The sequence below is a fragment of the Adiantum capillus-veneris genome, chromosome 16 (assembly GCF_014529385.1).
Source record: "Adiantum capillus-veneris isolate H3 chromosome 16, ASM1452938v2, whole genome shotgun sequence".
Taxonomy (NCBI): domain Eukaryota; kingdom Viridiplantae; phylum Streptophyta; class Polypodiopsida; order Polypodiales; family Pteridaceae; genus Adiantum; species Adiantum capillus-veneris.
This window is the reverse complement of record NC_140946.1, coordinates 97,229,073-97,241,187: the sequence shown is the minus strand read 5'-3', so window position 1 is coordinate 97,241,187 and position 12,115 is coordinate 97,229,073. Positions and strand designations below refer to the sequence as shown.

Sequence of the window (12,115 nt, the reverse complement as noted above, 5' to 3'; positions counted from 1 at the left end):
CCATAAAGCACGAGAAGTAGCTTTATCAACAATAATGAAATGCACTCATTCTGCAAGATGTAAGTGCATACTAGATGTAGCTTTAGCATCAAGCATCTTCAATGTGCTTCATTGTAGTCGCTACCCTTTGTATGCTCAAACAATGGCTCCAATTGACCGTTCTGGATCAAAACATCCTAAATCTGCTCCTTCCAGATAGCGAAGTGAGCATAAAAGTGATAAAAAAACACTGACAATATGCATAAAGAGTGGGGTAAAAAATGACCTATGGGAACAAAGTTACATGAGATGTAGTATTCATGGGGCTGATGAGTGATTCTTGATGCTCCAAAATTGTGGTGATGAAAGTCACACTCGATACACTTGCTCCTGTCTTGCGTGATGCCACCTCCTCTTGCACGTCCATTCATGCTCTCACACCACTTGGCCCGCCTACCCCCCCCCCAAACAACACCCAAAACCAAAAAGAAGCGCTGTTGCTTTTAGATTCCACTCAAACAAATGTGTTCAAAATTACTTGGCCTTCTGCAGGCCAAAAAAGAAAAAAGAAAAAGAGGCAGAAGCTCCGACCTCAAGCAGGTAATCAAAATCAGCGTCCACTCTCAACAAATACGTACGCAACTACGCAGCAGGCGTGTGATGGAGTCGCTGCTAGCGAACTACGGCTCCGACGATGAAGAGGACCCCCAGCAGCAACATACGAGGGCGCCTCTCCTCCCTCCTCCCAAAGTTCAAGATGATCGTTCTACCGATGTTGCTACTCGAAGAAGCTCTTTGTTCTCTTCTCTACCTCGCCCTAAATTGGCAAGCGAAGACAAATGGAAGTCTCATTCAACGGATACAGAATACAGGGACAAAAAGAAGGCTTCAGATGTAACAATAATTGCTGGAAGGAGAGATGGTTTTCGGCACAAAGGGACCGAAGATGACTCGATGATTGCAGCAGACCGGTTTTCAGAATTATCGAAGCAGGGTTCCAATGCACGCAGTGTCGCCACTCCATCCTTCTCAGATGGCGTGAACGGAGCTCCTAGTACAAGGGTTTCTCTGTTTAGGGTTCTCCCATCACCAAATAATGTTGGATCCTCGGTTGCCCCTCTTACATCCCAGGGACCGTCTGGTCCTGCTTCAAAGCGTGTGGTGGAGATTCGACCTACCATTAACATGGCGCTGTTGCAAGAGCCTGACGATGATGATGATGTATTGCCACCCGTGAAAAGGCATGCGACAGAGGGTACCAAACTCACTGGACTTGCTGCTATTTTACCGAAGCCCAAAAATCTTGGATCAGCACTTGGAAGCGGAATTGCTTCAGGGCATCAGGCCACATTAGATTTGGGGACTCCTGCAACTTCTCTTCCCGCGGTAGAGTCAACACTTGGCAGTGGGTATGCATCAGGTCATCAAAATGGCACATTGGATGCAGGAGAGGTGGGCAGTTTTTTACCGTCAGGAACTGAGGCCTATGAATCTTTGACAATGTCACATCAGCATGCTTCTGAATCATGGTCTAATCATGTAGATTATAGTGGCCACACGAGTACTTTCGGATCTTGGCAGGGCCACAACGTGGACGCTAATTTTCCAGAAGCACCCGAATTAAATGGAATGTCTGCTCCTTATCTGTCCACAGCTGCACAGGAAGGTGCTGAAGCCCATTATTCCGAGAACTACTATTATGCACCTGATGCTTATTCTCAGGAAGTGGCTGCACATGAGATGAGTGCTCAAGATGCTTTAGCTGAGATGTTGATGAGAGAAAAGAGGAAGGGTGGTAAAAAAGCCCCTGTCAATGTTATTGAAGTTAAACAGGCAGACCTTACTGCAACAAAAGTAAGAGAGGATCAGCTAAGGACCACAGGGATTGCATTTGGACCTGCTTATAAGGTAAGTTCTCATGTTTGTGCAAATTTGCCATCTTCATGTTTGTTTATATATATACATACACACATACATATACATATGTAATGTGGTGTGCACAAGATCAAACAAAGATGACTTTGCTTCTCTCCTTATTCTTATATTAACCATAGAAGGGTAATGTCACCAGCGTGTGACTACTATCTATCCTTTTTGTTGATTTCTTTCTTATTATCTATTTACTTTCACTTTTTGGAAACACCCCTCGGGAAATCTAACTGCCCTGCATTGCATAGCTAGTGTGGAACTGTCCAGAGGGAGTCCACGCCTGAGGGCAAGAGAGCACTAAGGTTGGACAAAGACTATGGTTAGCCAAAGTGGAGTCATTGACTAGCCAAAGTGGAATCCTTTGCTACAGAGGCTACATTTCAATTTTGGGTGTGGCTGCAGTGTACAAAGGGGGTCGGATGACCTAGAAAGATACAATGGCAGCATCTCCTAAAATTTAGGGAACTGCTATTTTGGGACCTGAAAATGTGTTTGCATCATTAGCTCCGGAATGACAAGAGAAACATTTTATTGCTCTGCTGTCAAGTCAACTGACGCACCAATTGAGATATTTTTAGCCTAGTTGGCCAAAATCGAAAACTGGGCGAGCAGTGAAAACAGAGAATTCAGCGTGCTGCAGATTCTCGCCGGGTTTTGCAAAGTGCCCGTATGCGTCGGGAAGGTCAGTCAATGCGTGGGAATACTGACTGTGAAGGGTTCTAGTATAGTTATGTTGCCGAAATCAGACCAGAACAGTCAAAATTCAGCCAAGGTTGTGCGGGGCAGCTTGGAAAGAACCACAACGTTTATTCCCTCTTTTAAACAATAAAGAAATACCGAAAGGGGTGCCTAAGTTAGGGGCCAATCTGGTGTCGGTCTTCTCATACAGGTGCATTCTAGCATCTGTATCCCATTCCCCTCTCTTGTGTCATTATAGCACAGGTAGAATAGACGACTAATATTGGGTGAGAGCTAAATCAAGGTTTGAAGTAAAGTCTACCGTCCTTTTTGGATTGAACAGGCCGGTTTCATGGTTCCATCGACGGGATTAAATCACTTTTTCCCATAGAAGTGAGCCTTGGTCAGGTCGGGCTTGAAGACACAGGGGATCATAGACCAGACACAAGGAATTGCAATTATGGCTGACAGACCAGATGATGTGACTGAAGAGGTTTCCTCCTCACAAGGTCAACAGACACATGAAGTGGGTGAGTCCTCAAGACCACCACAGACGGATGATGATATATTTAGGACCCAGTTGGCTACTGCTGTGGCTATGTTCACACAAGTAATGCAGAACCCGAGGTTTTTAGCTTTTCTGCAACCTTCTATTCCGTCTCAGCAAGTTGGGTCACTGGATCATATTCAAAAGCCTGTTAAGGCTCGAGCACAGGTGATTCATATTGCACAGTCAATGGAAACACTTGTACACTTGACGTTGAACATGCAGTCTCCACAACCTGTGCCTAAGGTGCAAGAACAGGTGGCTGAGATGTCGGTCTTTCAAGCTGTACCAGTTCAGCCCGCCACCTTTCAACAGCCTATAGCTGGTTCTAATGGGCAGGGAAGCAACCTACAGGCTATGCAACAGGTCTTCCCATCACCTTCAGTACACCCTGGCTATTTTGGAGGTAGATCGGTATTCCAGAGCATGGCTGGTCATGCACCTGGAAATCAGTTTTATACGCCAGGAACAGTGTTCGGGGGTGCTCAAACGATGATGCCTAACCCCATGTATGGTGTCACGGGCATGCTACCAGGGTTTCAAAGCACTCAGGGCCAATTTGGGATGCCACATGCCAATTTTGGTATGGCTGGAATTACAAATCAGCAGCCAAATATGGCATTTCCAGGTCAACTTAATTGCGGTCAAGGAACACAAATGAACCCTAACAGTGTTCCCATGTTTCAGTCACTTCCATATGACAACTTAACGCCGCTGGAGAGGCCAACTCCATACAAAGAAGGTGGCAAAGGTGTGACATTCACGACCTTTACAAGGTTTGATGACAGGAAGAAGGCTCTCTCATTCCTCCAGCAGTTTGACAAGGCCTATGCAGGGGGAAACTTTACAGAGGCTTCAAAGGTCCGCAAGGTAGCCACTTTCTTGACAAGGAATGCGGGACAATGCTGGACAACTTTATTGCTTTAAGGGCAAGCTCCGTCCACATGGATTTACTTCAAGCAGATTTTTGCAGCAGCATGGTTATCTGATGATTTTGAAGCAGATGTCATGACAGAATGGCACCAGCTTAATGCTGCCACTTGCAAGAATCTGGATGATTACAATCGGAAGTTTTGGAAAGCTCTACTTCCAGTAACTTCCTATAGGTTTGTGCCATTGACAGAATAGATTGAAAAATACTGTTGTGGCCTACCTAAAGGATTGAGAAAGTACTGTACGAAGACAAAAGTCACTACTTTGACGCAGCTCATCGAGGTAGCAAACACTGGCAATGGTTTGCTCAAGGGAGAAGATTGTGAATTTAACACTGGCGTCAAGGCAGGACCAGGCAAGAAAAATTCAGCCAAGAAGCACGTTCCCAATGAGGCTCCTAAAGGGACTCGGGAGTCGGCCAACGCAGGGAAAGATAAAGCTACGGCTAAATCAGAAAAGGGACCAGCAAAGAAATGGAAAAGACGATTTCCTCGCAAGTCAGAAGAGCAAAAGAAGGTCCTGAGGACAGAGAACAAATGCTTTATATGTGAGCAGCCTGGCCACATTGCTTACAATTGTCCGACAAAGAAAAGGCCAGTTGATTCTGAAGACAAGGAGGACAAGAAAGGAAAGAAGCCCATGGCTGGTCTAGTGCCAGATATGGTGGGCGACAAGCCAAATTCAGATGCAACTGAGCTTTGCAGAGCATGGGGAAAGGTCAAGGATCAAACAGTGCTTATCTTCTTTGATCCAGGTGCCAAAGCCAACTTCATTTCCCCAGAATTGGCTTCAAAGTTGGGAATCAGGCTTGAAGAGATGGGGTATACAGCAGAGGCAGGTTTGGCATGTCCTGGCCATACAGAGGCTGTGACACCCATCATCGGAAAGTTGCGTCTACATATCCAGTCCTATGTAGATGCTAAAGAATTTTACATCATGCCACTGGACGGATGTGATGTGTTGCTAGGTATTCCTTGGTTGTTTCGTGTACAGGGAATCATGGATGCCTACAACAAAAAGATCACTGTACAGAGCAGGGGAAAGACTCACATTCTGGATGTAAAGCTTAAAGGGGAGTCTATTCCCACTGTATCAGCTTCTGCTATTACTTTTGTAATGAAAAAGCATCTTTCTGCGTACTGTGTCATATTGTGATGAATCAAATTTATCTGTGCTAGATAAATTTATCTGTGTAGATGCTGAAGAATTTTACATCATGCCACTGGACGGATGTGATGTGTTGCTAGGTATTCCTTGGTTGTTTCGTGTACAGGGAATCATGGATGCCTACAACAAAAAGATCACTGTACAGAGCAGGGGAAAGACTCACATTCTGGATGTAAAGCTTAAAGGGGAGTCTATTCCCACTGTATCAGCTTCTGCTATTACTTTTGTAATGAAAAAGCATCTTTCTGCGTACTTGGTTTTTGCACGTGAAGTGTCAGATTGTGATGAATCAAATTTCTCTGTGCTAGATAAAGAAAGGTCAATGTTTTTACAACAGTATAGTGACTGTTTTTCTGATTCATTACCGTCTCAATTACCGTCAGAGAGACCCGAGGACCATGCGATAGATTTGGTGCCAGGCAGTAGCCCACCAAATAAGCCTCCGTACAGGGTTAGTGCGGCTCAGCAGAAAGAGATAATGGGCCAAGTACAGGAGCTGTTAGAAAAGGGGCTGATTCAGCCCAGTTCATCTCCATTCTGTTCTCCAGTGTTGTTGGTGCAGAAAAAGGATGGCTCATGGCGTATGTGCATCGACTACCGTGCACTGAACAAGAATACCATCAAGAATAGGTTCCTTATACCTAGAATTGATGATATTATGGACAAATTAGGAGCAGCTATGTTTAGCAGGATAGATCTAAAGAGTGGGTACCATCAGATCCGCATTAGATCAGAGGATGTGCACAAGACTGCTTTTAGAACAACGTTTGGCCTTTATGAATTTTTAGTGATGCCTTTTGGTCTCACAAATGCTCCTGCTACGTTCAATAGGATGATGGACAGAATTTTCCGTCCACACCAGCAGTTTGTTTGTTTGTTTTTTTTCCGAGAAAAAGATCCTTCTATTAGTTAATGAAAACTGCCCATAGGGCTACATCCACCTCTGCAAGAGAGGGCTACAACAAGCATGGTTGGGAGACTCTCCCAATGAAAAAACAGCATATATACAATGGGGCTAAATCAAGAGATGGGAGGAGGGAAGAGCCACACAGGTGGACAGTAGTGCCATCTGAGCACCCCCTGGACCATGGTGTAGAAAGGCCCAGGGCGCCAGAGTCGAAGGAAAGCCTCGCGGCACTCCCGCATGCGGTCGGAGCTGCCCTGTAGTCCCTCAAGTTGTCCTGTGAGAGTATGGATCAGCTCTAGCTAAAAGTCACGAACAGTCTCTGCTGGTGGCACAGGGCGAGCCTCAAAGATGCGGAAACAGCGGGCCCGCCAAATGAACCAGAGAGCTAGGCCGCTGATGAGCTCCTAACACTCCTCTCTCTCACTGCACCACTCCTGTGGAGTAAGATCTGTAACAGGTTGGAGTGTAGGTCGCCTCCCCTTATCACTATCATCCTGCTGGTGGAAGATAGCTCAAGCTGAAGTGCCGGGCCCGTGAGGGTGGACCAAGCCGCTGCCCCCCAAGTGTACTGTCGAGCCGTGGAGAGGGCAGGTATCAGCCGAAGAACTCGTAGCCACACCTGTCGGGCCGAGGGACAGTCCCAAAGACAGTGACGCTGACTCTCCACCAACTGGCCACAGGTTGTACATGCGGCCGAGAGACCACTATGCACAAGCCAACTCCCTACTGCTGTGGCTTTGTGTGCAACCAACCACTGGAACAAAGTGACGTGCCTCTGCTGTCTGGAGTCCCACAGCCTCTGCCAAAAAGCTGCCAAGAACTCGACTGTGAGGCCCTCCTCCTGCCAATGACGTGCTGCAGCGGGGCGGGCCTCTCTCTGTGCTGCAAGTATATGACGTCCAAGCCGAACAGTGTACTGAAAGAAAGGGACTCCTGGGCGGTCTTCAGAAGAGAAGGGGTCCCTCCATAGCCACTCACCAGGATCCCACTGTACTCGTGCCAATGGACAACACTCCCAAGCCCATAGCCTCCAGTGTCCTGTCTCAAGAGCTGCTGGGTCAGGGTCTATGACGCAAGTCCTCCCATAGATGCCCACAACTCGGATCCTCTGGAAACAGCACACTGCTACCTGCGGGGCCTCTACTGCAACTCGCTGTAATCGTCCCCCACCCTGAGGCTCGAAGAACAGGGCTGGGACAGTCTCTGAGCAAGCCCTGACTGAAATGAGAACCTCCAGTCGTGTGAAGGCTCCCATCCACCGGGGTGCTACTGGCCCGAGAGGCGTGAGCCACTCAGCTAAAACTGACTCTGAGATGTCCTGACACATGCTCTGAACCCCTCTCATGCCCTGTAGCTGGACAGCCTGCACCTCCTCTGACAAACCTGTGAACTCTAGCCAGTCACCTAGAGAGCGCGCTGGACCTGCTGCCATGGGACCCCAAGAAACATGAGGCCTACTCCCAACCAAGTGGCCTCTCTGAGTGCTAACCATGGGGTTCCAGACGAGGGGCTGCCGTAGGCGCTCCTCCGTGCACGTCGGTTGTCTCTGCTCTAGGCCACGCCGTAAGAGCTCCCAAGAACGAAGCAAACTCACAGCGAATCGGTCCTCCAGTCTCCTGCTCAAACCAACTCGGCGCAACTCTGTAAAGATTCATCTGGTCGAAGGTTGCCAAGGGCCTCCTGACTGAGGCACCGTGGCACAAAGCCTCTGCAGCAAGAACTCCTTCCAGGGCTCCTCGCCTGGAAGAAGTCCTCTGACGACGAACTTCCCAAGAAGGGCTTTGCTCTGCTGTGCTGGATCAATGATCCCAAGCCCTCTCTGAGAACAAGGAAGTGTGATGACCGACCAAGCCACCTTGGGTCGGGCAATCTGAGTGTCGCGACCTGACCAAAGGAAGTTCCTGATCAGCCTCTCTACCTGGCTGATACAAGAACTCGAGAAGATCCAGCAAGAAGTGATGTACCACATAGTCGCCAACAACACCTGGTTGACAACTACTACTCTACCAGCCAGCGAAAGTCGTGCTGAGCTCCAATGTAACAGCTTTCTCCTGATGGACAGGAGAAGAGGAGCAATCTGGTGCTCGGGGGACAAATCCAAACCAACCTGACAACCCAAGTACCGAACTGCAGTCCCTAGAGGAATCCACCTGAAACCCTCTCCCGGCATCCAATCTGGCACAGGAGCAGTGCCAACCGAGAAAGCCACTGTCTTTCTCTAGTTGATTAGTGCGCCCGATGCATAGCAAAAGGTCTCCAAAGCCTGCCCACATCTGTGTAAATTGGCCTCCTGGCCCTCTAAGTACAAGGCTGAGTCGTCGGCAAACTCAGCGTCCAGAAGCTCATCTCCCCTCAAACCAACCCGCTGTGACACCAAAAATCTGCTCATCGCCTCCGCATAGAACAGAAAGAGAAAGGGGGCAAGAGGACAACCCTGTCTGACCGATCGTGTGAGCATGAAGCACTCACCTCTACCTCCTGCCAAAAGCACCTGACTGTGAGCCTGTCTGTACAAAGCTGACACTCCTCTAATCCAAGCATCTGAGAAGCCCATCCTGCGAAGCGTGCCCTCTAGAAAGTCCCAGTCAACTCTGTCGTATGCCTTGTCAAAATCGAGAAGAAGAATCACAAGGTCCTCCCCACGGAGACATGCCAGGGAAGAAGCCTCCCAGAAAGTGAAGATGTTGTCAAGGATACTGCGTTCCTTGACAAAACCTGTCTGAGTCCCATGTATAAGGCTCTCCAAAAGTGGCTGAATCCTCAAACTCAGAGCCTTGGCAAGAATTTTGTAGGCTGAGTTGAGGATGGTGATGGGGCGCCACTGTCGAATCTCATCCAAGGAGCCACCCTCCTTTGGGATGAGGTAAATCAGGCCCTCACTCATGCTATCCGGCATCACTCCTGTGTGTAGAATGTACTGAAAGGCACTACACAGATCTGGGCCAAGCAGGTCCCAGTACTCCAAGAAAAAGCTGGGAGTCAGCCTATCCTCACCTGGACAGCTACCACGCAGGAGGGCCCTAAGAGCCGTGTGCAGCTCCTCAAGCTGAAGAGGTATCTCTAGCCTCTGGCGCATCTTCTCAGTCACAAGACAAGGCATCTGCGCCCAAACCTGCTCCCTGCATGCATCCTGTCTCTCTCAGCTGACAGTAGCTCACGGTAAAAGTCAGTAGCAACTGCACGCATATCCTCAGGCTCACAAACAACTGACCCATCGGGTCTCCTCAGCTGATTGACCTTGGCATGCGAGTGCCGAGGTCCCACTGCCTCAAAAAAGGCACCTGTCACTCTGTCACCCACCTGAGTCCACTGAGATGCCTGTCGGTTCGGTGAAAGGCAAACTCATGGCGCCTCTCCTCTGTGCAAGCAAGCTCCTGTCGAGCCTGCTGTAACTGCTCCTCCAACCAGGGACTGTCGGGACTGTCTGGATGCTGCTCCTCCATCCTCTGAAGTGAAGCAATGCCTTGTCTGAAACACTGCTCCTCCTCTCTCGCTGCAGCCCGTCGAGCCAGAGACTCCTGGAGAAAAAAGTGGCTAAGCTGAGCTAGGCCTAAGGTCACTCTGTCTGCAGGTAGAGCCTGGTTGTCCATGCCCTCTGTCCAGAGAGCCTCTACCCTCTCTCTAAGTGCTGAGTCCAACAAGACCCGCTCTGGGATGCGAAGCATCTTGCTCCCACTCCTCTGCCTGTCTGCCACTGTGAGGATCACTGGTGCATGGTCTGAGAAGGATGTCCCTGCCAGGATGCCCACTGATCCCCCCAAGTCACTGAAGTGGTCACTAGTGTAGAAGCGATCTATCCGTGATAGATTCACTCCTCCCACTCTGCGGTCCGATCTAGAGAAGGCAAGACTCTCTAGAGGCCTCACAAAGCCAGAATGCTACCATGTATCCGAGACCCTCAGAGTCATACACAACCTCTCCCAAGCTGCTAACTCGACTCCATGCACAGTAGCATGGCTGCCTCCGATCCTGTCAGAAGGGTCCTCCAACATGTTGAAGTCCCCTCCTACACACCAATGGTCAACCTGTGGCAAAGACTCAACAATTTGTGACCAAAACTTTGCACGAGCACTCGCCACATTGGGCGCATAGATGTTCAGGAAGCCCACAAGGCCACCCTGAACCTGCAAAGTAATCCATTGAGCCCTGCCTGGCACAATAATCGCTCTGCCCACAATGGCCTGCTGCAATCAGTCCGCAATAGTCATACATACCCTACCCTGGATGCCTCCAGGTCCAAAAGCAGTTGACCAAAAGGTATCATAACGTCCACGCAAAATTTGACCACATCGCCGAATGCGGCTCTCAGACAAATGGTGCTCCTGAAGCATAAGGAGATCAATCTCTCCTCCCACAAGGCAACGCTGAAGCTCCTGACGCAATCGGCCCCGTTGTCGTTGAAACTGGGGCCCATCTAATCCACCAGCAGTTTGTTGGTACATTCTTTGATGACATGATAGTCTACTCAAAGAATGAAGAGGAGCATAGGCATCACTTGGCCATTGTGTTCAAAGAGCTACGCAGTCATAGGTTGCCCATCAATGCAAAGAAAAGCGAATTTTTTCTGGAAGAGATCCACTTTCTGGGACACATTGTCTCAAAGGATGGTGTCATAATGGATCCTACAAAAGTTGAAGCGATCAAGTCATGGCCAGATTTGAAGACGGTGCATGATGTCCGAAGCTTTTTGGGACTATGCTCCTATTACAGAAGGTTTATCCGAAATTTCGCTGAGATTGCTTCACCTTTACATGCCCTTCAAAAGAAGGCAGCCACCTTTAGATGGACACAGAAAGAGATTTCAGCTTTTAATCTCTTAAAGGAAAAGATGACTTCAGATCAAGTCATTGTGTTGCCAGATCTTAGGAAGTCATTTGTGGTCCAGTGTGATGCCTGCGGTAGTAGCATTGGTGCAGTGCTAATGCAAGATGGCAGGGTAGTAGCCTATGAGAGCAGAATTTTGCAAGGGCAGAGATGACCATGCAGGTCTATGAGAAAGAGTTACTGGCTGTGATTCAAGCGCTCTTAAGTTGGAAACACTACCTGCTAGGTTCAGACTTTGTTGTCCAAACGGACCATCAGACCTTGCGATACTTCTTGACATAGACAAAGTTATCTGAGAAGCATATGCGATGGGCAAATATCTTGTCAATGTTCCATTTTCAGATTGTGCATGTGGAAGGCAAGAAGAACGTTGTGGCTGATGCCTTGTCAATGAAGCCACAAATTTCAGCTGTGTCAATTCCTTATCATCATGAACTTGATGATATGAGAGAACAATATGCAAATGATGAAGATTTTGCAAGGGTCTTCGAGCAGCTAATGGATGGACAACGTCATGAACACTATCTTCTCAAAGATGGGTTCATGATGATGCATGGAAGATTGTGTGTCACAAAGCCATTGCGACGCAAAGTTATGGAAGAGAGTCATGTCCCACCGTATGCAGGGCATCGTGGTATCGATGCTACAGTTAAAGCGGTTGAGACATTCTTCTACTGGCCTACATTGAGAAGAGATGTGGATGCCTTTGTGCGAGAATGCCTAATTTGCCAGAAGGTCAAGTTTGACAGGCAAAAGGCACCAGGGTTATTGCAACCACTACCTATTCCAGATAAACCATGGGAAAGTATTGCTATGGATTTTATCTTTGATCTTCCGAGAACGCAGACAGGAAATGATGGTATTTGGACCATCATTTGCAGATTCAGCAAATAGGCTCATTTTATTCCTGTCAGGAAGAAGATAAAGCCAGATCAGATGGCACGCTTGTTTATGAGCAATATTTTCAAGTATCATGGCATGCCACAGTCGATTGTTAGCGATCGTGATCCACGCATGACAAGTTTGTTCTGGAGAGGCTTGTTTGAGAATATGGGCACCACGCTCAAATTCTCTTCGTCATTTCATCCTCAAACAGATGGGCAGTCAAAAGAGGCAAATTCTACTGTCCTAGATCTGGTGAAGTGCTATGT

The 12,115-nt window shown here is 48.2% G+C and overlaps 1 protein-coding gene across 1 annotated transcript in view; it reads left to right on the top strand.

Annotated features, from left to right (window-relative positions):
- The first annotated feature begins 523 nt into the window (after positions 1 to 523).
- Positions 524 to 12,115, top strand: part of LOC147439513 (mitotic checkpoint protein PRCC-carboxy-term protein) — a 35,206-nt gene continuing 23,614 nt past the window's right edge. The window contains exon 1 of the mRNA XM_086485339.1: positions 524 to 1,887. Coding sequence (XP_086341465.1) covers positions 640 to 1,887 — 1,248 coding nt within the window. The 5' untranslated portion in view covers positions 524 to 639. The remainder of the gene's footprint in view (positions 1,888 to 12,115) is intronic.